Source organism: Tachysurus fulvidraco, chromosome 12, assembly GCF_022655615.1.
Source record: "Tachysurus fulvidraco isolate hzauxx_2018 chromosome 12, HZAU_PFXX_2.0, whole genome shotgun sequence".
In the NCBI taxonomy this organism is placed as follows: domain Eukaryota; kingdom Metazoa; phylum Chordata; class Actinopteri; order Siluriformes; family Bagridae; genus Tachysurus; species Tachysurus fulvidraco.
The window spans coordinates 9,063,013-9,090,619 of NC_062529.1; the positions used below are offsets into that span (position 1 = coordinate 9,063,013).

Consider the following 27,607-nt stretch of genomic DNA (forward strand, 5'->3'; position numbering starts at 1 on the left):
AAACGTACGGTTTGTTGTATTCAAGCTGTAACTTAAGATCTACGCATACACAAGTTTTTTTTTTTTTTTTTACTGTGTTTCTGTCATGTTATTGCACAATTAAATTAATTTGCACTATACAGTTACCACTGAAACATCTGAGCATTGTTTGGCAGGACAGTGGGGAGAAGACACACTTTTTCTGTCAAGACAGAATGTTCTCAGTGGACAACATTGATGTAACCTCAGACAACAGAGAGATTAAAAGAAAATCCTGCCATTTGGATCCTTCATGATTTCTTAACTGGCAAGAAGCTGGCCTGAATAACTGCATGCTGGAATCACGTAATGCCCTCTCCTGGATAGGTGAAACACATCCTATGAAAGATAACAGCAATATCTATCGGACAGGACCGACCTAATGAAGGGCGTTATAAAAGGTCGTGTTAAATTAGAGAGTGACCTTTAACTGCTGGTTATCTTCTATTCATCAAGTTGCCACTAAGTTGGTTATCCTTGCTCCGCTTTTTAAAATGTATTAAAGCTCTCAGGAAATTAATAAAAAATTAGATGAATATTCTTGATCCCAAATCTGATATATGTGGAAATGTGTTTGCGTAAAAAAGTGTTTATTTCTGAGAAGTAATAATATAATGTATATATATATTTTTCCTATTTTATGAGAAATAGTCATTTAGAGCAAAAGCTGTTCTCTGCAATGAATAACAATTCCGAATAGGTAAAGAATTAGAGTTAATCTTGTTTCACAGCAAATCTAAGTTAAACATAATTTGATTGCAATCAGATTATTTAAAACAAACAAACAAACAAGCAAACAAACAAATAAATAAATATATGAGAAATTATATATATACTCATGCTTCCACAGTGGCGGCCACAGTGGTATTGCTTCTACACGGGATCTTCATGTCTGACCATGATGTGCTGCTGATAAACATTTAATTTTCATTAACTAGGATACATTTTTCATTCTGATGTAAACTTTCTTCATTACCTAAAATTTACATGACCTTGAAAACACAATTATCAGCCCTTTTAATTGAGCAATGTATTTATCACCCTGATATCATTTACATGTAACCTTCTCATATATGATTCATTCTACATATTTTTAAAAGTGAGCACTACAGTATTCATGCGCAGCTCACTACAGAAATGATTATGATAAAAAACATTGTGATCATATATTACATTAATTCATCATTGATATTAAATTTGAAATATATATATTATGTAATTTATAAAGAATATAAATCATGCTTATTTATACACATATTGTGTCTTACATACGTCTGCAATATTTTATTTATATGTATCTATATATACACCTTACTGTACATTCTGCCTAATAGCCTATCTATCTATCTATCTATCTATCTATCTATCTATCTATCTATCTATCTATCTATCTATCTATCTATCTATCTATCTGTCTGTCTGTCTGTCTGTCTGTCTGTCTGTCTGTCTGTCTGTCTGTCGCTCATCCTAGAACCCTTTTAGTGAGGTATCACCTCTGCTGCGCAGGTGCTGCTTCCATAGCAACGCGCTCTGGGTCCTCATTCAGCCGACGTCATTGTTTTCCGGTTTTGTCCAGTCTGTGCCTGATCCAAAACTGTCAACATACATTTAGACTGTTCTTTGCCGTAAAAATAAATAAATAATTGTATCAACTTAATTTGGCTTTTTGAAGAGTTTTGGAGAGCTATATATATATTCTCTATAGTGTACTGTGACTGGGGTCCTTTATGACCAGGGCAGCAGGTTTGACAGGTATATCGGAAGTAAATAACGTGCATAACTCAAGCTGCTGTACCTGCGCCAGGTGAGACGAGCCAAAACTCAGCGTCTCCAAACCTCGCAAATCTTTCGGTTAAAAAAAAAAAGTGAGTACAAAATTAGTTTTTTTCCTCTCCTTTACTGTCATAGTTTCCTGACACGCACTTTTATCTATATACGCTATATTTAATTTCTCTATACTGGGGGAAGAAACCTTGAAAATCTTTCGTCATCTAATTTGCATCTAATTTGCATATAATATGCATATTAAAACGTCTTAATAGGGACGCTTTTCTGAGGACATTTTAATGTAGGATGAAATAGTAGTGTTTTTTAATATATATACTATAAAGTGTTAATGACTAGCTGGAAAATACACGAATAAGTGATTATAGATGACACAATACATTCAATTGGTTTTCTTGTAAATGGAGTTTAGAAAAGAGTTTAAAACATGAAATATTTTTTCAAAGTTGACCACCTGCACTCTCAGATCCTTGCATTTAGCAGACACCATTATCCAGAGTGATTTACATTTTTATTTCAATTTATATAACTGAACAATTGAGGGTTAAGGGCCTTGATCAGGGACTCTGAAGTGGCACTTTGGTGGACCTGGGATTCGAACTCATGACCTTCTGATCAGTAACACAACACTTTAACCAGTAGGCAACCACGTCTCATGCAGCTCTGTTGTGAGCTCGAGCATTGGGCCCCATTTATCAATTAAATCTGTTTGTTGGAGCATTTACATAAAATATTTAGCATCTATAAAAATCCTGTAGTTTTGGAAAATACTGTTTTTGTCCTATTTACAGTTCTGCATGATGTTGGATCTGGAGAAACAGGAGAATTCCCTGTGGGCTGCTGGATTATTGAATCTAATGTTAGCGTTGTAACTTGTATTTAATATTTTGAATATATGTGTTGTGTTTGGAGCCTGTTGTGCAATAGCTTTAAAAAATAAATGACTAGAAGACTTTAAATTGTGGATTTGTCACTGTGGACATCCCAGCTGAGTATGTGGGCCACCTTCATGATATTAATCATTCCCTCACGATCGCTTAAGGGGACAAACTAAGGTAAACCTTGAATGTTTGGCTTCAAATGATATAAATTGCAGTTTATATAATTATATATGGCTTACGCTGTCAAGTTTAAAATTAAAGTTAGAAATAAAAGTAGTCATTCATAGAAGAATTCTTGTGTATAAAAGGCGGTGTATATACACTAGTTCTGTTTGCATTGGATTTTTTTTTATTGCTGATAATTTTCTTGACATGTCCGTACACGGGAGCAGGCTACAGGGTACAGTATGTACATGATATACATGATTTATCATTTTGATGTGTAACCTGTACTCAAGGCAAATAGTTGTAACTATAATTTGGACCCAGCAATCCAAAACTATGCTATTAAGTTTTAAGAAATGCCATTATTACTCTTCTGCTTAATTACTGCTCTTACTATAATTCTGTCCTCTGCTTGATATCATTTTGCAACATTAAATCTACAGGGTGCAGCATTTTGTGGTTAAAAATAAAAGCAAAAGCATCATTGACCCCAGGGTGGGGGGTTGATACTGTCTACTCCAAAACATTATTTTCCTGAGCATTATGTTCAAATTAGTGGGAAATTTGACAAACACATGACACATACCAGCACAGATACATCCAGAATCCTTGTTTCTGAAAGAGGATAAGCCAAAAACTTGGCCTGATTTAACACCAAGTCACATGAATCAAAACAGAGAAGACTATTTTGAATTTGATGAGCTTTGGTTCAGCTTGCTCATGAAAATTTCTCTTCTCTTCTTCGACCCTGCCTTGTATTTTATTTAGCTGGATAGCTGGTTCACTTGCTACTACTGCACTGTGTTTAAATCTTACAGAAGACCACAGTTAATCTGCGGCACCGGTGACTCGGATCTGCAGCATATGCAGATGTAATACAACCGTGCCAGTATACTGTAGTGGTGCTTTTTAGTTACAGGGTCCTGGGTTTGATCTGAAACTCAGGTTGTTATTCCCTCCAGATCTGGGTTTTCTCTGGGGTGTCTGGTTTCTTCCAACTGTCTGGAATCATGTATGCTGGTGGATTGCTATGCTAAATTGCTCCAAGTTGTGGATGAGTGTGATAATGTGTGTGCATGGTGCCCTCTGACAGACTGGTGTCCCATGTAGTCTTACTTTTCTACATAATAAAAACATAATATATAACTCTCATGCAACAAATTAAATAATAATAATAATAGTTATTGTATTCATGTATTGACAATAATAATATTAAGAAAAAATAGTAAAAAATCAATTCACATGGAAAAGTTAGAAAGTAATTAAGAGCTTTTGTTCAAACAGACCTAAAATGTAAAGCTGTGTATTACGGTTCGTTGTGGTGTTTCTTAAATAACTACATGTATAGACGTGGTCGCTTAATACTCTATATAATTACACTGCACATGTGAGAGAAACGTTAATGTGCATTACATGAACGCTTTAAGTCATTCAGATCTCCTCTCTTCCTGATGACATTAAGTAGAGATCATTCTGCAGTTTCATCTCTGAACTTGTTTGTCTGACACATTAACCATGGCCTCACTATTGCAGTTGCTCAGAATTCACCTTCTTGAATTAATCCGAAGTCAAATTCTCAATTGGCTCTGATCACAGCAGATGTTTGTGCTTTCTTACCCTGGGTGGAAGCTGCATTTCTAATATGTCATTATCTCCGGTAAATATGAATTAAGAAATAATCACATTGTCGCAAGCGTTTGCATTTCACATTCTTTTTTGTTTTGCTTCGTGAGTCACTTATTCACAGATTATTACAGACTAATATATCATGTAAATCTGCGTAAGCAACAATTACTGGTACAGTAATAATCATAAAAATTGTATTCTTATTGTTATTCCTTATATGATTTTTGCATTTGTTAATCTACCCCCATTGGGCAGTTCAGTCCGATGGCAGAGCTTTTTTCATGCTGTTGTGTTGGCGGATATGAATTGATACACGGAACAGTATTCAACATATTATTTCCAGGGACCTGGAAGAAATTTTCCTGCTTTAATTCAAAGCAGTTTTGAAAGTGATGTGACATACGGCTAAGTATGGTGACCCATACTCAGAATCCGTTCACTGCATTTGACCCATCCAAAGTGCACACACCGTGAACACACACCCGGAGCAGTGGGCAGCCATTTATGCCGCGCGCGCCCGGGGAGCAGTTGGGGGGTTCGGGTGCCTTGCTCAAGGGCACCTCAGTCGTGGCCGGCCCGAGACTGGAACCCACAACCTTATGTTTACGAGTCAGACTCTCTAACCATTAGGCCACGACTTGCCACGACCTTGTGAGAAGGTTATGAGTTATGACTGCAAAGTCCTAGCCGTGTTTGGTAAAGCCACATCTGAAACTTAAATAGAAATTGTTGACTGTTTGATAAAGGTGATACTATAGTGGTAAAGGTGAGTTTAAATAGCCTTTTGAAAGCAAATGTTAAATAACATCTTTTAAAAAAAAAATACATCTCTTAAATGTTCAGACATCTTTGCAGGCTCTTTCTAACATATCACCTCATCACACCTTGTGATTGAATGTTTACACCTGTTGCACCACCTGTTGCATCGTTACAGTCAGATGCAGATATACTCCATGTCCATTCACGGCCAGGCCGACATCCTTCTTTTGCTGAGATGGGGGCCCATTTCATTCAGGTTGCCTTGGTTACAAATTTACGTTTATTGGTGCCAATGAATAGATTAACAATGACTGCTGAGCTGGAGAAACGAAAATAAATGTACTCAAATTTTGTAACAAGAACCATTATCGAACTCAACAGTAAGTATATGAATATATCTGTAGGCATACAAAACAGTGACAGATGTTAACAGCGCTAGTCAAGGAAGCACAGGGTGGATTAAGAAATTATAAGGACAACAAAGACCTTTTTCTGCGCCGAGGACAATGCTCCGTTCCTATATTTTACATATTGCAACTGCGGTGATAAACCAATTAATTACAACGATCCAGCCAACAATATATCCCCATAAATATATCAAGAGGATTGGAACAATCCTCCTTATGTGGGCGGTGTGTGTATACCTTATTTTTATATTGACAAATCTGAATGTACTGGAACAACCAATTCTTGTCTATTTGCTCTACACTGAACACGATCGGGTTTCAAACGATAAATATGATGATGTGAGATGAGATGAGCCACAAAAGTTCTGAAGGTCTAGAAAAAAAAGACAAACTCCTATCAAAGTGATGGGAAAGTGTGGAGAAATAAAAGATTTGTTCAAAAACACTGGAGCTTGTCTTTTAAGCACAGTTTTTGCATCTAAAATATTTGTAGATTTTAGGCCTTTGGGCACAAAAAAACAAGAGTCTTTTGTGATAAATGAATAAACAGAAAAGAAAGAAGCTTATTGCTTACACAGTTTTGGTATCAGCTGACTCCAGGATAGGGAACAGCTGTTATTACTGTACAGTACGTACCACAAAAGGAGTAAACAAGGACAACATGCTCAAGTATATATTAGTCTGTCAATTGATTTTATTTAATATTTAGCCAACACTTATCCATACCAACCTGGACTCACTAGCATCCATTCTACAATGTCCATATAAGAGGATTTAGCAGGTGTACAAATTTCTGTATATTTATTGCTGGTGTACATGTTGTTGGAAGGGTATTTGTCTGGTGGTCTAGTGACAGGATCCTGTGCTCTCACTGGGCAAGGAGCCAACCCAGCTAAATTTTGGTGCCATTCCAAGCCTTGTGCTGGATTGGTTGAGAGGGTTGCAAACCTGTGCCAGTAATCAAAATGTGAATATCAGATGATCCACTGTGGTGACCCTGAACAGGGGGCAGTTAAGGTACAACAAATAACTGCAGCTGAACTGTATAATAATTATAACTGACAAAACATGACTGTACAAAGACCTAAGCATTACACCTGTATTACCTAAGGCCTCTGAGCAAAGCCTAAAAATAAGTGTATTTGAAACTAATATAATATATATATATATATATTCTTGATTTCAATACATGGTAGATTATATCTAGAAAACATGTCAGGAGTTTTTCAGTAGTTTTTTTCAGGGAGAACCATTAAATGATATTTATGTCTAATCCTACAGTTGAAAGGACTTTTAATAGTAATAATAGTTTGTAATTTACTTTAAAATATGTTCATATTAATAATTTTATACCATGAGAAGGACTGCTATAGGTGAACTTATTCCAGGTGCTACAAGGGCTGAGACTTGTCACTGCAGTGTGTTAGAGGAAAGAGACTTTACATGACCTCAAGCAATCATGCATGGGTAACCGAATTTTAGTGGGGTTATATAATCAGAACCTAAAGTCTTGTTTTTTATTACAGTTCCCTTCAAATGTATTTGTATAGTGCTTTTAACAATTGACATTGTCTCAAAGCAGCTTTACAGAACATAAGCATAAAACAAAAGCTTAATATAAAGATTCATATAATACAAAAATTCAAGATTAATATTAGATATATTTCAATGTGTTTGTATTTATCCCCAATGAGTAAGTCTGATGTGACTCCGGGGACTGTGGCGAGGAAAAACTCCCTTGGATGGTAAAAGAAGAAACCTTAAAAGGAACCAGACCCAAAGGGGAACCTCATCCTCATTTGGGTGATGCTGGAGGTGTGAAACGATACAGTCTGTCCTCGAAGACCTTATGGCATTGGCATCTCCTTTTAGTATGTTCGAATACTTCATGAAGCACAGTCCAACTGGCGCTGGTAAATCTCTAGATGCCTCAGGATCCTCACATGGTTGGTCTCATGTGAGTGAAGGTCCAAAATCTTCATGACACGGAAGACAGAGCTGGTACAATTTCTGGATGCCTCGAGATGGGTAGAAAGAGAGAAGCAGTGGATAGGAATTAGCGCAGCTGCTGTTCATAATATTAGCAAGCACTAGATGATAATGTGCATGTATTGGAGCACAATATTACGAGATGTATTATCTGTACGCCTGACTAAAGATAATGATTTTAATCTACATTTAATCTGGGAAAGTCTGAGCCCCGAACACTATCAGGAAGACTATTCCAAAGTTTGGGAGCTAAATACGAAAACACCCTGCTGCCTTTAGTAGACAGATGTTCTGGGAGTCCTACTTTTTGTGATCTCAGAGAGCATGAAGGATTGTAACGTGTTAGAAGACTAGTTAGATACATGGGAGTTAAACCATTAAGAGACTTGTACGTAAGTAGGAGCAGTTTGTAATCATTTCTATACTTAACAGGTAGCCAGTGTAAAGATGATAAAATTGGGGTTATATGATCATATTTTCTTGTCCTGGTAAGAACTCTGGCCTATTTATTAAAAAGTGCAGGACAACCACCAAGTAATGCATTACAGCTTAGAACCAGCTTCTCAGCATCAGATAAAGTTAGGATGTTTCTTAGCTTGGCAATATTTCTAAGGTGGAAGAAGGCTGTTTTTGTAATATGGGCGATATGATAACACCCAGGTCAAACTATGAGATGACCAGAATGTTTTTGTCTTAACTTTGACTTGTTTCATTTTATATGAACGATATAAAGATCATGTTGTCTTGTGTGGAATTTGCTAGTAAATATAATAATGTGATCGACATACCTTTTATGAGTATAAGTGGAATTCAGTGGAATGTTGGCACTAACATGACTAATAGACCTGGTGCCAGTCAGGTGTTTTAAAGCAGCAGTGTATGTACAAAGTAAATTCCATCTAAATGAGTTTGTTGTGTAGGGAATAATACTGGTCTCATTCTGTGCTTCTAAGATGATCCAGTAGAGTAGGGGTGTAAACAAATACACAATTCTGATTCAAGAGAGATGTTCTAAATGATTACAAATACAGTACAGATTTGAACAAGAGGTCTTTTTATATGAATACATTAATACATAAATGCTTGGAACCAAAGTTTTAATGTAGAACATTGCCCAGGGCATCACAATGCCTCTACTGGCTTTCCTTTTTCCCCAAATTGGATTTTGGTGCAGGGATGTGGTAGCCTAGTGGTTAAGGTGTTGGACTACCAATCGGAAGGTTGTGAATTCGATTCCTGCATCCACCAAACTGCCACTGCTGGGCCCCTGATCCCTTAACCCTCAACTGCTCAGTTAGAAAAAGAGCTAAAATGTAAGTCGCTAAATGCTCTAAATGTAAATGTAAATTTCTTCCCCACATAAGCATTGTACACATACGCGGTCACCCATGTGATGTAAAAGGAAACATGATTTAGCAGACCAGGCCACTTTCTTCCATTGTTCTATGGTCTAGCACTGATACTTCCATGCAGAGTTCTGACATCTGCTATTATAGCAGCATTCACTTGCGTCACTTCCCACATGTGATGGGGGAACGTCACAAAGTGAACCTTGGGTAGCTTTGACAGTGAGTGAATTCTTAAGTCGTTTGCTTTTTCATGTGATGCACCCACAGAAAACAGAATCAGATCCAGTTAGACACAGCTGAGACTTTCTTAACATTTGCATTTTCATTTCTGCCATTTAGCAGACACCCTTATCCAGTGTGACTTAAATTTTTAAAACATTAACCACTAGGCTACCACATCTTAAGTAGTTAGCATTGACCAATAAGTCAGAACTTCAGCTTGATCTTGCTCTTAGGAAAAAATATACTCATGTTTCTGGAGGGTTGAGGCAAAAGGATGATCAGTGATGATATGAGAACTTTATGCTAGCTACAGTAATTATGTTTGTAAATGGAAATTGTGAATTCAGGCCATTAAGTAATATTGAAAGTATGGAATGTCAAGTATCCATATCAAAAATATCAAAAGAATCATCTGTTTTTATCAGAAAACAGTAAGACATTTAAAATTTTCACTACTTACTGTTGTACTATAGTGCTCTGGAATTCTCAATTCTGAATGGTCATAATGTGATTCATTTTCTGTAACAAAATTGAATCACAGTTTTTTCATAATGTACTTGTTCTAATACTTGATCGTTTCTATTGCAACAGTTCAGCTGGGATCATGCATGGTCATGCAATTCAGTTATTTCAGATAGGCTGTTAGTGCATTGTAAGGTGTTCCTTTATGATTTCTTTATGATTGGGGCAGCCTTCAAGATGGAGGGTGTGGTTGTTACTCGATAACATGACAAGAATGTTTTTGTCTTAACTTTCATATGGCAGGAAAAAAAGAGAAGTTAGTGAGTGAGAGACTGTTTATACTGTAGGAGTGTAAGTAATAACAGGAACTAGACTGTTCTGCTGAAGTTCCATAACAACTAAATGTAACTATAATATAAAAAAGTATGACGTTCTTCAAGAATTTTTGTTCGTTTTGGAAATTGCTGTTATTGTAAGTCTATTAAAAGCAGGAAGATGATCAGCTTTGGGGTAATAACACCATTTGATCACTTGGTTGAAAAAAGTAACTTTTAAAAACCAGTTATTATTGTTAGTCTAAGGTAAATAATTTACTCACTCATTATATGGTTTATTAATGGTTGTAACTGTGTGATGAACCATTAGTATAATAATTTATAATTGGGGCATATCCATGGCCAAGTCATCTTCTGCCCACAAGCGGCATTGTTCTGCAGTGTTTTCATTGTTGCTGATTATGCTTAATCTCCCTGTGAGCTGGCTGTGTAATAAACAAATGAAGATTGGCACCCATTTTCAAAACATCCTAATCGGTCGTTGCCATGAACAGCATTACCGCGTGTGTGTATTGAGGCAGGTGTCTCCCAAGTGTAATGGAGAATTGTCATGGCTGGTTTTAGGAATTCCAAAACTTGAAAGACTGCATTGAAAGTGACATTTCTCAAGCACCTCCCTGCATAAACAAATGACACGAGACCAGTTGCCAAAAATAACTTTCTTCTTCACCAGGTGGCTTTTTGATCTTTAGTTATAAATTTAATGATTCAGCCCTAAAAAATTAATGAGTCAGTGAGAAAAGATTTAGGGTGGTGAGGAAAAATAGGCATGCAAAAAATTTGCAGACTGGAAGTGGATCATGACACAGTGACATGGATTGAGATTCTGAAAAGCAAACGATTAATCTGGGTTCCATATTTTTGGGCCATTAACTTTGTTCTCCTCTGCAAAAGAGATACTGTAAATTCACTAGTTACAGTTCTTTGCCTACTTGAAGGTTTCCATACATTTACATTTACATACAAGGAGAGATTAACACTGCCAGATGAATATACACAAAACATTACATTTACTCTATATAGGGGACATGATGGTTCAGTGGTTAATGCTTCGTGTTACTGATCAGAAGGTCGGGGTTCAAGCCCACAAGCCTGGGTCTTCTGAGACATCAACACTGGGTCCTTGAGCAAGGCCCTTAACCTCACCTGCTCCAGGAGCGCCGTACTATGGATGACCCTATGCTCTGACCCCAGGCTCATAATAACCTGGTATATGCGGAAACTTAAAGCATTTCCCTTCATGTCTGTGTATGTGACAAATAAAATGTGAATTATTTGACATAATATGACCAGTTAAGGCCAAAGGACATGTACGTACATTCATCTGGGCATATTGCAAGTCTTCTAGGCCAGATAAGGTTATGGAAACCTTGAAAAATTATAACCAGAATCAAATAAGTGCAAAAACATTTAGCTAGTGTTACTCATTTTTACATGGATCGATGTCAGGAGATAAATAAGTGTGAGCGATAACTCGAGTACAAGTTGTTTTAATTTGTACAACTAAAAATACCTGTTTAGCTTGTGCCATTAGTCATAAAGTCGGAGGTGCGGAAAGACACCTCAGGAGTGATATTTTAACAGAGGCAGTTTATAGTGGGACACTCCCAAAACTTTTTGGCTCCACCCACAATTATTTACTTGTTAATTTTTCTTTAATTATGTCTAAAAGTAATTAGCAGGATTCATCATGGTTACAGTGACATCGGCAGTATCACCTCACCCCTCTGACTTCCAGAGTTTCTGTGTCACGGGAAGCTAGTCTGTGTCTTATGTAAAGGTTTTAGCTCAAATGATCAGTAATATATGTAATCAGCTCTAGGCATAAAGTTGATAAACTGACATAAATTTATATCTGGCTTCTGATCTACAACTACTGTTGACACAGGTGAATTTTTGCAGCTGACATGACTCAAAAAACCCAGATAAATTCATTCTTATTTTCAATTGTTGTTTTTAAGACTAGATTGTTTAGGCTCCTATGAGGCTTTCGGTATTCTGTCGTCCTATCTTGACTATGCAAATGATTAAATATTTAGCATTAATGCTGTAACCTTTATTTATATATGCTGTTGATTTGTTTATTTACAGTGAACAACCCCATTCCATCCAACCTAAAGTCTGAAGCTAAGAAGGCTGCTAAAATCCTACGGGAATTCACAGAGATTTCCAACAGACAAGGCCCTGACAAACTTATTCCTGGTAAACAATATTTATCCATTACTTTATTTCAGATTAAATTCTTTTATCATAAAATAAACAGACGAAGAAACCTGTTTTCCAGAAATGCCCATTAATAAATAATTAAGTGGTATTCAGTCATTAGTGTGTAATCTGACTTCTTTTTAACAATAATAAAAGAATACTACTACTACTACTACTACTACTACTAAATAATAATAATAATAATAATAATAATAATAATAATAATAATAATAATTTATTATTATTATTAGCTTTTTAATAAACATACATTGAGCCTAGTTGTATGTTTAAAAAATCTGTCTCCATAAATCGATATTTAACAAAAACAAACATCTATAACATGTTACAAATAATGTTTCTATGTTGCACATTGTTCAGTGTTTAATCTAAGTGGTTTTAAAATGCTACTTGGCAATCTTTACTTTGTCATAAATCTTGTCTGATATCAAGACAAGTTAGCTGATGATGATGATTTACAACGTTTATGACGTCTCCGTGTCTTTCTCTTTATTGATCCTCACTCTGTAACTACTTGTGTACATTCTCTGTACAGCAGTGACACTGGAAGGTTAGTGTGTGTGGTGCTGCTACAAATCGGGTGCATTGAGTGTTACTGTTTTTTTTAAACTCATCAGTGTCATTGCTGGGTTAAGGAATAGTATAGTATAATTTGGATAAAAGCTTAGCACATATTATTATTTAACATTTTAAAAAATGTAGCATATCTTAGCTGAAGAAAATATAGAAAATACTTTGATATAATTTTAATGACAAACACAGGACAGTGAAAACAACAAATACTGAAACATAAATAATGCACAAATATTGTACATTTCTAGAAAGAAATCAAAGTGTCATACATTTACAGTAAACAATTTTTCATTTATTTGAACAACTGTAGTTGTAAATTAGGTCCTTAGGCTACATAATTTTATGTAGCAGCCTGCTACTACAATTGTATTTTTTCTTTCCTCATGAATCTACACTCAATATCCCACAATGATAAAGTAAAAACAGAATCCTCGAAATGTTTGCAAATCGATAAAAAAGGAAAAACTAAAATATCACATGTACATACATGGTGTGTGTGTATATATGTATGCGTGCACACAATGTTAAAAATGTCGTCTGTTCTGAAATCGATTTCAGATTTAAAGTAGAAATTGGTAAAAATGAGTTTGGTCTAATGGATTGCTTCTTTATTATCAGTTATTAGTTAACTTTCATGCTAAGTTAATAATCTGAGGTGCACTTGGGTAAGGTTGTATCATCCGCCTATTTGTCATCAAATATGTTGGACTTTTATATTGTTCACTTTTTATTACCTACAATATCACTTTAGTTTCACATTTTGTCATATTCAAATGTCTAAACCTAATGCAAATACAAGACAATGTGTTTATGTGTATGATGCTGCTTTGGTTTATAGATTGCCCTTACAATCATTTTTCTTTATGTCCAATTAAGCCCATGTGATTGCCAAAGCCCATGGACTGGCAATCTTATCCGTCTTTAAAGCAGGATTCATGATCACTGCTCGAGGAGGAAGTGGGATCGTGATTGCTCGTCTTGCTGATGGAAGTAAGTATTTATATTTTGAAACACCTTATTAGTAAGGCATGATGTGTATTGGCCACTAAAATTCCAAAGAAATCTTTGATATCTATTTAACCTCATGATAAATGTCAATCTGTAATCTATATTTTCATGCTGGGTTCCTTAGTTTTAGTGGAGTGAAATCCCAAGCTAGAGTGTGCAAAGAGCTAGACTTGTTTATCTCCATTAGAAATGTGTATCTCCAAATATTTGCACTTCCAAATACTGCTGAAGGCCCACATGTGCCTGATGGTCAAATGATTTTATACTTATTTTTTCTATTTACATTTTTTTTCAGTTACAAGGATACAAGCTAAATACTGTAACAAGTTAAAATAACCAGCTATACTAGTTGTGTAAAACTAGTGAGAAGGTTGATGCAGCTTTTATTTTCACTGTGAAAGCTGATCCTGTGGGTTAAAGAATGTGATTAAAAATGCATAAAAATACATAGAATGCATGTAGCCTATTTAAACATGACTACTGTTACTTCTGTGATATAGGATGGTCAGCTCCTTCAGCCATTGGCATCGCTGGTCTCGGTGGAGGCTTTGAGATCGGGTTGGAGGTAGGTTTTTGTTTAATTTTGATTTCACACTATGCAAACAATTGTAAAGTCTCGTTAAACCAGGGACTAAAAACGAATTTTTTTTTAGTCAAATTTCAGGCTGTACTACTTTTTTCCCCCCACATACTTTTAGCTAAAAAAGACTAAGAGGATTTCTCATATGCTTTATAAATGCTGGCCCTGGTGCTCTTTAAATAGAGAGCTATTTGCAGCTCCTGAACTGGCTTCATCATTTTTCAGCACAGTGACTGGATCCTTCTATCTTTGGCCTACGCAATCATCCACATGTGCTCTCTCAAAGGTCATTTGGTCATTTGTCAGCACCAGGAAGAGATAGTCAGGGTTTTATATTATGGTCTACAGTTTCACCACTGGGTGACTCATTGTGTACCGAGAACCTTTGTGAAATGACATTGTTGATTAATCGTCCACATCGATTGATTTCAGGTTGTGGGATTGGTGCTCACAAGCACTAATGTATTTGTATTATCACATTTGCATTTTGCTCTTTTTAATGCATGCACATATTGACTTATCTTTACTATCCATGCTATTAAAACATGGAGAATGAAGAAATTTTGCATATTTAGACTTATCAAGAAAAGCTTGATAAAATGTTATGTTTGCTTTAAAAATCCCAGTTTCCTATCCCAGGAATGGAAATATGATACACCAGATTCATGTAGCTCAGTAACTGTAAGATGGTTGGATTAAAGAGTGTGTTCATCTAATTAGTTTTCTTCCTTAGGCATCTGACTTTGTCATCATCTTGAATCAGCGACGAGCAGTGGAAGCTTTCAGCAAAGGGGGAAACCTCACATTTGGAGGGAATTGCACTGTAGCTGTTGGTCCTCTTGGCAGGTAGGAGCTGATCCTTTACTCTCCATGTCAACCATTTTCAGCGTGTTGACAGCACTTTGACAGTGAGGCTGTAGCATTGCTGACAGATATGAGTGTAGTCAGTTCTTGGAATTCATCAGTAGTCACACGTCTGGAAGGCTCGATTAGATTATTGTAATTGTTATTTCCAAAGAATTTTTTCCACGAGATCTTGAGGCAGGTGTTTTGCCATAGTGTTTGGGACCCTCACTTTAAAAGATGCATGTGATCTCAGAGAAGACAATCTTGTGTCATTTTCAAAAGTCTCACCATAAGATACGGAGAAATGTACAATTTACAATTTACAGTTTAGTAGTTTTAAAATCAACAATTAGCTGTCCTGGGTAACAACAAGCTGTTTTAAAAACTTTTATCAAAGAAACCCGCCTGGGAGAAGCTTGTGCATTGTAGCAGCTGAAATTTGTCAATGCTGGCTCCATCTCTGCACATCCACACACTTTCATCCTGCCACATTAAGTGCATTAAGTGCAAGTCAGTCAGTCAGCAAGGGTGCACATACTCTTAAAATGTATTGGGTGGAATGTATACTAGGTACTATTTGCAATAAGTTATGAAGTCATTTGTAAAGTGGCAAAAAACTAATACTTATTTTAGGTGCAATACACAGTATATGTAATGTAGGAGTTATACATTTCAAATGCTATCATCTTTGGTGGTTTTATGAATAAAATTTAAAACATGAGCTCTCTCTCTCTGTAATGGAGATAAATGTAGCTATCTGTTGCATTGTGTTTATTATTTTGGCACTAGCTCCTATTGATGAACAGTGATTTATGATTTTAGCAAGCATGAGCAAGCACAGTATGAATGTGTTTTTTTCCCCTCTCTTTTTGGTGAGATTTACATGTAATAACAGGTACCACTTCACCACAGTAAGAACCGGTAGTTAAATTAAATACTTGGTTACATTCAATTATTTGTGCATGGGAAATGTAGAAATGTTAATACAAAATAAAGAGTAACAATACCCCTTAAACATGCCGTTTGAGCAACAGCCAATGAATTCAGTGGGTGGTTTTGGATTATGAGTGATTCATGATAATAAATGTATGTGCTGCAATCATTCTATGAACAGATTGGAAGGGAATCGTATCTAATTTCCTGCCAAGGTATCTTGTTGACACACATGAAAGCTCTGTCTAAGCTGAGGGACTTCCCTGAAACAAACATTTTCCCTTAGTTGACAGGTTGTTGCACAAACTAGACACACTATAGCAGTGTGAAAGCTGTGAGGTTAGAACTGTGGCATAATGAAAAAGGTAAAAGCGTATTTTGATAGTAACACATCAGTGTTATTTTATCTATCTATCTATCTATCTATCTATCTATCTATCTATCTGTCTGTCTGTCTGTCTGTCTGTCTGTCTGTCTGTCTGTCTGTCTGTCTGTCTGTCTGTCTGTCTGTCTGTCTGTCTACTTTACATAAATAAAATAAATTCAAACAAATTTTTATAGGCTGAACATTTAAATATATTTATTAACTGCATTAACACCTTAGACAACGATGACACATTTTATGCCATTCTCTACCATGTCCAGAGGCATGTGCTTCCTGTGCCAGAAGCTTAGACTGATGTGGCTTTGAGCCAACTGTTTGCTCATCATCTTTTCTTCTCATTATTATCGCACAAATGTGCGATAATAATGAGAAGAAAAGATGATCGCACAAGTGTGATTCTGGTGGGGAAGTTTCTTGCACTTCGGATACACGTCGGATTTCGCTTCATGAAGATTTCGGACATTCAAAGAGAAGATGTCTACAAAAACATCCTGGTCAATACACAATTGTCGGAGTTTAAACAGCTGTAGAAAGGACATTATTCATAATAACGCACTCGGGTGTTTATAAGAATTTATATTCGAACCCTCCAGTGTCACCCAAATGAGGATGAGTTCCCTTTTGAATCTGATTCCTCTCAAGGTTTCTTCCTCTTCCATCCAAGGGAGTTTGTCCTTGCCACAGTCGCCTCAAATATAAGTCTAATATTAGACAAAAGTTCAATGTTAATCTTGAAATTGTGAATTGAAACTATGTTTATAATGTTTTGTAAAGCCGATTTGAGACATTTACACTGTGCACTATGCTCTATCATCTAGTGTATGAATTTTAAAATGGTTGTATCACATCAAATAGAACAAAACATTTTTTTATTAACTGACGTCCTTTGTCATTGACCGGCTTATACTTTCAAACACGTAATGAAATGACGCATTACTGCATAAGTATGCGTTTTAGGTGCACCTCTCCTCTGTAAATCTGTCTCTGCTAGCATTACCAATCAAACAAATAAATAAGGTTTAGTGATTGTTTTAAATATTATTGTGAGGCTATCTGAATAAAAATATTTTTGAATGTAAAAAAAAGTACACGCAAATCTCACACTCTGAGCTGTAGTGGTCATAGCTAATCAATAGGAGAGATTAGCCTGGGATTTGTCTTCTGTTTTTGAATATGGTTTATGCATTGCATGCACACATACAAACCCAATTGACTAAGCGTTTTTGACAGGAATATGGAGGCAGATGTGGCATTTCGCAGCACGGCGGCTGTCTATTCTTACTGCAGGTCACGTGGCCTTTATGCTGGAGTTTCTCTTGTTGGTTCCTACATCATGGAGCGTAAAGAAGCTAACAGAAAGTATGTCCAGTTAAGCTTTTACAGTTTTTTGACTATTAGCTTGGTAGTTTACATTATGTTGTGCATTATTCGTTTCTCTGAAAAAATGCTCCTCACTTGTTTTCTGCAAGGTTCTACGGCCAGGATATTCGTGCATCTGGTATCATCAATGGTGATGTGGAGCCACCACCAGAGGCATATGACCTGTATACTATTTTGGATGACTACACAGACAAATACACCAGTGATTTTCAGAGCAAGTATATGAATCCTAATCGAAAGGTCAGTGTTTCCTTTTCAAAAAGATTCTAGGTTCTTTTGTATAGTAAAGGTATCCTAAAAAACCTCTTTATTGCATTGTGTTGTAGAATTACAAATAAAACATTTACTAGAGTAGAAATACACAGTCTACAAACGGCTGTTAAAATTTCAGGTTTAGCAGTTAGCTGGTTCCATATGTTCACACCCTTTATCTATTATTTTTCATAGCAGCCTTTTGCTTATAATACAGCACTCAGTCTTTTTAGCTAGGAGTCTAACAAGAAATGGGTTCTACCGTATTTCTACCGTACAACCGTCTTCAACTAATTCCTGAGGTTTTCGTTACGGTTTAGATATAGTCTGACTGGGCCTTTCCAAGTCATTGATCCTATTTTCCTAAAGTCAGTCCTTTGTTGAATTGGATTGTGTGCCCCATAGCATTATCACAACCATGCTTTACCTTGGCTATAGTGTTCAAAACAGAAGCTGTTTTGTTTTTCCATTAAACATTTATTTATTTGTTTGTTTGTTTGTTTGTTTGTTTGTTAGAACTTTAATAGAACCAAAACGTTCTCTCATCAGACCGTAAAAGATACAGCCATATGGATGGGATGATTAAATTGATGTGTTGGCAAATGTCATTATGTTTGACTTCCAAGATTCCTCTTAATACAGTACCTCTGTTGGTAGAATTTATGTAGAGTTTTTATAGGTTTTAGAGTTTATTCAGACATGTTCATGGCCAGGACAACTGTCTGGAATATATATATATTTTTTAGCTTCGTTCCTGTTTGTCATGTCACATGTTCATGTTCAGGAAGGGCATCTTCTGTCCACCAATGATCAGGAACAAGGTTCAGGCAGATCAGCAATATCAAATGTCTGAAATAGACTTATTTGATAGCTTTTCTGTTTGAAATACGTTAAAGCTATTTTTGACATCGGAATTAATAACCAGAAGGAGTGTCTAGTGGTGGAAGCATCCCCACATTCCCATTTTTGGCATCAAGTTCTACTTGCTATTCTGTGAGAAAGGGCTTCAACATTATAAGATACAAGAGACTGCTTTCACTTGCAGAAAGTGACCAGCCCTTGACAGATATTAGTGCAGAACTCATGGCAGCCTCCCTGATAAGATTTTGTCTCATTCTCATTCTTTCATCATTTATAAAGGTACATTCTTGGTAATGTTATGGTGGAGCTTCATTTTTCCCACTTGTTGATGAAGTCCTTCAGTATTTCAGGGCTCATCTAATGCTTTGGAACTTTTATTTTACCCCTCTTCATATGCCAGTGAGATCCCATACACATTATTTGTAAGTTTTTTGCAGAACATGGCTTCAGCAGTTAGATGGTGCAAATGAGATTTCAAGAAAATCCTACAAAATCCATTGCACTTTATTTGGGTTAATAATGTTTTTGATTCTTTTATATATATGTGTATATATATATATATATATATATATAAAAAAATGTATGTATTTTATATGTATTTATGTGAGAGAATTTCTTAAGCCCATTACAGATGAGTGTGCAAACCTTACAGTTGAACAAATAACTCAAGATTTATCTTGGTTTACAGTAATTTGATTTTAAAAATTATGCCGCAAAAAAAATCTGGAATTCTAACCGAGATGTGTTTTACTATCTGGAATTCTAACTGAGATGTCTTTACTATCTGCCAAATCCTCATCCTTCATGCTTTAACCTTTTTTCTAGGAGTATGTGTGTGTCTGTGTGTGCATGAGGGACAGGGACTGTGTGTGTGGCAAATCGCAGTGGTGTAATGAAGGAGTTTATATAGGACTTATGATATGGTGGTCTTCATTCTTACAGAGTATAGCCCCAACTAGACCTGCCCCTCCAACCCAGAGAGCAGCATCTTCCTTCAGTTCAAGGGCTGAAGGTAAGAGTCTTAAAGGAATGACTAAAATAAACCAATATCTCCTTCTTTTGGCTGTAGAGTGTTTTTTAATCGAGAAAAAAAAAGAAACACCAACTTTAAGTAAATGGTTAAGATCTTTATCTAATGGTTAAGATCTTTATCCACAGCTTCTTCTTCTTTTGACACGCGGCCAGCTCTTTATCCCAGTCTTCCTAGTTGGGGATCTCAAAGCTCAGGTAAGTGAAATCCAGAATTGTGATTAGTATTACCATAGAAAAGAAATCCTAGGTGTTTTTGTAAAATAAAAATTATTAATCAGTCCAGGTATTTTTCCCGTCTTTACAATAATTGGCACCCTATATCAAGATGGATGGATTTAAAAAAAAAAAAAAAAAATGGTTATAAAATAAATGACTTGATTATTGTTAGACAGACATTTAATTGACGTTAATTCTATTCAGAGAAAATAAAATTCTATATTATACGTTAATAAAGTGTTTGCTTCTCAAGCAGCCATTAATAATGGCAAAAATTATTCCAACGATCATGGTTCAAAATTTTCAGAAGATGAAAGGTGTGCTAAATGAAAGCATTTTCCAGCATGTTAATGATCCAAAACATACAATCCAAAGCACAATTATATTCTGACTGTCCATTCTCCTGACTTAAATTCTGTTGCAAACGTTGGGTGAAGAAGACCTTTTGCAAGACAGCAGGAATCTGAGACAACTCCTCAGTCCACAATCTATGGACTTCAATTCTATATTATTTTCACAAAAATCAAAAATGGCAAAACAAATAACTTCAGTAGAGTTTTCATGTTTTATTTAAATGTGGGGTTCTGCTAATTAACCACAACCACAATTATATATAAATAAAGAATAAAGACATAATATAATGTACATAATATACAATAAACAAAAATGTATAAAACAATCTTTACCAGGGGTGCCATTAATTCTGAACCTTTGATAGTCTATCATTTCTTTCTGGGGTTCAGTAATTTACATCTATTAGTACTGTAAATAATAAGTTAACATTTAACAACAGACTAATCCAAAAAATGTTTGAAACACTAATATTGTAATCTACTCGAGATACAATAATCTGCAACTTCTTTTTGAGTCATCCCTATCATAGTACGGCGAATGATTTGTGTTTGTTATAAAGATCCATTTGTTTTCAATAGATTACAAAGCCCTGTGTTTACAGTTTAATTACAGGATTAAATTACGATGTGAAGCAGCCTTCATTTCTAAGAGACTCTGCTTAGCTAAGAGTTAAGCAGACGAGCCAATTCGGGTCCTGGCTGCTTTCCCATCTCTTCTTCACGCTGTTTATCATGTCAGCAGTCGTCTGCATTCTTTCCCACAGAGGGATGACAGTATCATTAGCACAGGGGAAAATTACACAGACTGCTGGCCAATAGCTGGTGGGTGTCTATAAGTAAAGGGCCGACACAGAGTACACCACATTAACACTAATGTCACAACAGTCAACTGCCAACATGTTGCCTAAATGGCGAGGAAAGCAGATGTAGAAAAACAAGTTCAGTATACTTAATGGAGAATATGGCACGTCACCTATTTAGGCAACATGGTTTCCTTCCATTTAGGCTTTTGTTTTTTATTCTATAAAAAAACATCATCACAGATCCAAGGCTTTATAGTTTTAAGTAAGAAAAGTGTGTAGCTGTGTTTAAGTAGTAAACAAGATGATAACCTGTTTCATGATGTCAGATACTTGTACCATTTAAAGATTTTTCCAGGTATGGTTGCATTATCCTTTCATGTGTTTTCTGACTTCACAAAAAGCATTCTAGTAGGTGAATTGGATGCATTAAATTGTCCCCAGGTGTGAATGTGTGTTAGCGGTTCCCTGTGGACCGGTGTCCCATACAGCATAATTTCCTGTTTTGTGCTCAGTGTTTCCTGGACAGAATCCATTAAGACCCTGGCAAGACGCAGTTACAGAAAGTGAATAAATCCCAAGTCAAATTCCAGGCATATGTAACATTATCTGGAACATAAGGCATTGTATGTATATTTATCTGATCACTGATCAGCCATAACATTTACAATGATTAGCCATAACATCATGTGTTAAGCAGCAAGTGAGCCATCAGTTCTTGAAGTTGATGTGTTGGAAGCAGGAAAAAATGGGCAAGTGTAAGGATCTGAGTGATTTGTAGGGTGTTTGTCATGGTGAGTACACAAGTGGCAACAGGGTCATAGAATCCCTACGCTTGCTGATGTCTGAAGGCTTTTCAGTCCCATCCAGTTTCACTGAAGAGCTACACAAGTTGCTGAAAAAGATGATGCTGGCTATGAGATGGTGGGGTAATATTCTGCATTCATGTGGATGTTATTTTGACATGTACCACCTTCCTAAACAATGTTTCAGACCAAGTACACCCCTTCATGGGAAGAGTATCCCCTAATGGCAGATAATGTGTCCTGTTACCCTTAAAAAATTGTTCCAGTATGGTTTGAGGAACAATTCAAGGTGTTGAATTGGTCTCCACATTCATTAGTCTCCACATTCATTAGGTCTTAATCAAATCAAGCATCTGTGGGATTTGCTGGACAAACTAGTAAGATACATGGAGCACCCACCTCACAACTTACTGGACTTAAAGGATCTGCTGCTAATGTCTTGGTGCCAGATACCACAGCACACTTTCAGAGGTCTTGTGGAGTTGATGCCTCAATGGGTCAGAGCTGATTTGATGTAATAAGGATATTTTTATATCAGTTATCATATTGTATTCACATTTCTCATAATCGCTACTATATTTGAGTTTTTTTTATTGGAGTATTGTAGCAGTGGTTGCACAAATTGCTAGCAGAAATTTGATGTTTGGTTCAGTGCTACTCCATCAGCTGCCAGTTAGCATGCCATGTTATGCGTTCTAAGACTTATTCATAGCCATAGGGTTGATAGTCTGCAGGAAATTGAACAAGGTGACGTCCATGTAGTTAAATGAATTAATATGTGCATTTTAGCAAGCTATTCTTTTAATGCGAGCCCCGATCCAATGTCCTAGTCTTGACTCATTTCCCCCTCTTTACTTTCTTAACTGGTTTAAATCCAATTGTAATTCATTTCTGTTATTTTTAGCTCTGCTTCAGACAAATTATTTAGGCTTATGAGAAGAGTATTCCACAAAACCGTAATGGCCACATCATCTACGTAATGCAAGAGAGATCTTCTGGACTATGACTCAGGCCTGGTGGGAATGAAGGAGGACTTTATGTATGAAATGTCGTGATGTTTCCTGATTGTTTTAATCAAAAACGTGGGCAGTTATGACAATCTTTTGGTATGAAGCAAATCCTCATCACAAGCTGTGTGTGGTGCACATTAGCATACCTGTAGCTAATAGAACATCTGGTGTTCTACATACTAAAGTTCAGTGTGGTTAGAGAGGTGTTTGTGTGAGCTAGTGCGTGTGAGCGTGTGCGTGAGCTAGTGCGTGTGAGCGTGTGTGTGAGCTAGTGCGTGAGCTAGTGCGTGTGTGTATGCGTGCATGTGTGTGAGCAAGTGCATGCGTGCGTGTTTACTAGAGAAGGGCCAATACAAACAAACCTGGTGCAATAGAGATGACAGGCTGTGATCCCACTGTGTCCTCAGCGCTGTAGACGATTTGCTACCTTTCCTAAGCCCAATGCAATATATATAAAGAAATTCAGCAACATTACTTCCAGGCATTAGGAGACCTCATCCTTGGGTTTCCAAGCTTGGAGTAATATAGAGAAGCTGCCTGTGCTGGTGTGGGATAAAGAAGATGATTGAAGCCAAGTATGTGATTATCTTACAAAACCTGAGGAATGACCAAGCCTCATGTGTCACATGTACATAACACATTATTATAATTACTATAAACTTTAAGTTGTTATTGGTTCTTTTCTTTTTAACTTGTTCTCTTAATGTTTATTGAGCCTTAAACCAGTACTTAAGTTACCTGCTTTAGCAACACTGTAAGCACCACAGTCATGCTAATAGAGTTCATTGAATTAAATTGAATTGAGATATATGGAGACGCACAGAGAGAAGGAGAGTGTCCCTGTGGACTGATGTCCCATGCAGGATAATGTGCTCAGTGTTTTCTTGACAGGATCCACTAAGACCGTGGGGTGACTAAGACCATTTTGTAGCTGCAAAAAAGTTAAGAGTACATCTGTTCTATTGCATAAGGAGAGGAGACCTCCAAGACTCACATCGCTTTGCAAAATTTAATACAACAGATACAATTAAGACATTATTGTGCTGGAAAGCTTCTTAAAGCAGAAAAAATCCACTATAAGTCTATCAATGGAGATGTCTGTGTAATAGTTTATTTAACCGCAATTTGTTTTCTAATGGTTTCCATGACCAGAGATGTTTGTACCCTCATGGCCCCAATCTTTTTTTTGGTGCTTCACACGCACCACTAAATGCCTACTGTATGACTGACGTGTGGTTGCTTAAAAAAACATGCTACCGTTGTCTTGCTCTGAGGTTTTTGATTAATTCTAATCAGACTCATTGGTGTAGACATGAGAGATAACTTAATACCCCTCTTTTTCATGAGCTGTCACTGTTTTCATTTTGAATGTGCAAGCAGAAAGCTGCAGAACTCAAATGTCATCGTTCTGCCCAGACACACCAACCTGACAGATATGGAAAAACTCTGGATTATGTTGCTGTCAAACTCTGTGGCATGTTGTGGCTTGCACTTGTGGTAAAAGGAATTAATGTTTTAATTAGACAATTTTATGGCCATTTAAAGGTGTTTATTGTTTAATAAATAAAAAAAAAAGAATGAAAAAAAGCATAAAATGAAAGCCTGAAGGTTAGAAGTCAGGATTTTTTTATATGCTAAATATGGAATACATGCTTTTTCTTATTAAATTGAGGGCATGCTTCTAAGGAGGCAAAGGAGACTCATCATTTTTTTAAAGATGCGGCTCTGTTTACTTTGCTTTCTCAAAGCAGTGTAAGGCCAGGGCAGCCCTTTCCATCACTTTGGTAGAAGTTAAGTTTATTTCCAGAACTTTTATAGCTTGTACCTACAGTATATTTACTTTTGTAAATTTCTACTTGGCTGCTGGTGATGAGTGGATTGCATCTTGTGCTTTTCCATTTTGTGGTGGAGTGTTTAGGATATTCCACACTGATGTATTGCCTATATCCCCCTACTCTTTGTATAACGTCTCTCATCAATTCTTCCTCTTATCTAAGATTCTAAATTGTTTGGTTTTTTATTAAAGACAGTCAATTCTTCTTGATGTTGGTTTCTTTCTTTCTTTCTTTCTTTCTTTCTTTCTTTCTTTCTTTCTTTTTTAAATAAAATAAGTTACATGTTACAGTATTTTTGGTCACTTCAAAAAATTGTGTGCACGCTGAAATCCTTATCCATCATCTCATGATCAGCTTTTGATCTCAAACCCAAATGTCTTCAGTGCATAGCAACATCAGAAGAACAGCGTTTCTGTTTCAATACTTTTAGAGAGCGTTGGCAAATGTCATCTTACACTGCCCTCTAGTGTGCTGTGATTTAATTCTTAATTGTATATCTGACAGTTTATTTAGGAAATACTGTATACACACTTTTTGTGTGAGTGAATGAAAGTGTGTGTGCCCTGAGATGGGTTGGCACTCCGTCCGGGGTGTATCCTGCCTTGATGCACGATGACGCCTGAGATGTTCGGATAAGGGGTAGAAAATGAATGAATGAATGAATGAATACACACTGATGCATATATGAATAGAACATTTTGTCAAGTATAACAAGTTGACAAACATGCTATAAATATGATACTTTTATACTGAATCACACTTTGTGATGGCTAAGATGAGGAAAACCAAAGAAATTGTTCAAATTTAAAGGCAATCCATACTCATTTTTTTTTAACTTTCCTGGTTAATAATTATTAGCATAAGAGTTTGGGCTGAAGATCTTGGCTTGCATCAGGTAAAAATTAGAATTTTCTTTTCTCACTGAAGAAACTAGCTCTGGGTTTCTCGATGTTGGCTTGAGGCCATTGTGTTTTGATTTATGCGCTGTAGAAATAAAACGGAACTAAATTACTTAGCCTAGAATTAACTATAGTTTCATATACACTGACCTGCTCATCCTCTAACACACAACCCCCTTTCACCATCTCTCTTTTTTCCCCTCTTTGTATCGTTCTCATTCTCTTTCACTCTGTCTCTTGAATCTTAACTTTGTTTACAGGTGAAGCATCAGGTGGCGCTATCTTTGTCACGGCCATGCATGCGTTCACAGGGCAGCAGCCTGGCGACCTGAGCTTTGCGGTGGGTGATCGCATCACCGTCATCACAAAGACCGACTCACAGTACGACTGGTGGGAGGGTGAGCTAAGAGGACAGGTGGGCATTTTTCCCGCCAACTTTGTCTCCCTTAACTGAGAGCGCAAAAGGGCTTTGGGATTTATGGATCCCTGTTTGACAGACACGAATATGAAGGGTTTCTTTTCTTTTTTTTTTAATAAGTAAACCATAAGTAAATTGCTAAAGCCTTGCATTTGGTTTAGTGGTTTATAAGGTTTTTCATGTTTGACGTTCAAGTTTTAATTATTGGCTAATGTCTAAAGAAATAATCAGATCGTATTTATGGGTTGTTATGGTTCATGGTTGTTTTGTATTGAATTATGGGAATTGTTTAAATATATTTAACAGTGCACCCAGACATTTAGTGTAAAGCTAGCATAATGACAAGTGACTTGATGTCAAAGCAAGCACTAGTGTTTTTCGAAGGAGTGTTAAGTGATCGTTCTTCTGCCGTACCTTGTTCCAGATGTTATACAAATTTTTATAGCATTTTTGTTCTCACTTCAGCTACTGGTAGACATGAACAGCACATAAAATGTACAAAAAAAAGGTATTTAATTTTTTTCATGAAATACTTTAAATTGTATATAGGCTATACTTTGCCACATGTGCCTTTATATATAAAGCATAGAGTAGATTACATTGACACATGAATGTTAAATAATATGCATAACTAATCAAATGCTAGTTGATCTACTGTTTTTACTACAACATAACTGATATTTTTATACGGGTGGTTCTAATAAATAACAGACGTTGAAAGGCGTTGTGTTCATTGTGAATTGTTTTTCTTAATTCACTCCCTCATTTTAATTTTTAGCACATTGTTTAAACAGGTTTTGTTCTTTTATTGACTCAGGGTGTGGTTAAGCTTCATGAAGGCAGTGAAATGAATGACAAGATTCAGTTGCTGACAGTTTTCAATAGTCAAAAGTACTGGAAGTGTTCTTGCTATCAGTGCGATATGGATGGGGCAAAATTTTACATTGTTATATTTGTTTACATTTACGGCACTTGACCTAAATCCTTGTCCAAAATGACTTGAGTGATTTGACATGAGTGTCTTTGACATCTTTTTCATGAATCTTAATTTATACTTCAAATATTAGAGACTGTTTCACTCTGCCAGAATTCTGTGTCTGGGGTGAAAATGTACAGATGATTTCCTAATGGGCAAGGACCCAAAATTGAGGGCAAATTTACAAATGACATAAAAAAATGGCTTATTAAAAATAAAAAAC

The 27,607-nt window shown here is 36.2% G+C and overlaps 1 protein-coding gene across 2 annotated transcripts; it reads left to right on the top strand.

The window, feature by feature from the left end:
- The first annotated feature begins 1,581 nt into the window (after nucleotides 1–1,581).
- Nucleotides 1,582–27,128, top strand: sh3yl1 (SH3 and SYLF domain containing 1). 2 transcript variants are annotated; one of them, XM_027172721.2, is made up of 10 exons: nucleotides 1,582–1,882; nucleotides 12,090–12,200; nucleotides 13,671–13,784; nucleotides 14,303–14,367; nucleotides 15,116–15,228; nucleotides 17,777–17,905; nucleotides 18,016–18,166; nucleotides 19,982–20,051; nucleotides 20,198–20,266; nucleotides 26,251–27,128. In XM_027172721.2, coding segments are annotated over exons 1-10 (1,017 nt in total). In that variant the 5' UTR covers nucleotides 1,582–1,881; the 3' UTR covers nucleotides 26,445–27,128. The 2 variants fall into 2 exon arrangements, with proteins under 2 accessions (XP_027028522.1, XP_047677815.1); XM_047821859.1 differs by lacking the exon at nucleotides 1,582–1,882 and adding an exon at nucleotides 9,978–9,979.
- Nucleotides 27,129–27,607: the final 479 nt, after the last annotated feature.

Coding starts and splice junctions, on each gene's coding strand:
- sh3yl1 (XM_027172721.2), top strand. Junction 15,229..17,776: donor GCTGTTGGTCCTCTTGGCAG/GTAGGAGCTGAT, acceptor CGTTTTTGACAG/GAATATGGAGGCAGATGTGG. Junction 18,167..19,981: donor ATATGAATCCTAATCGAAAG/GTCAGTGTTTCC, acceptor TCATTCTTACAG/AGTATAGCCCCAACTAGACC.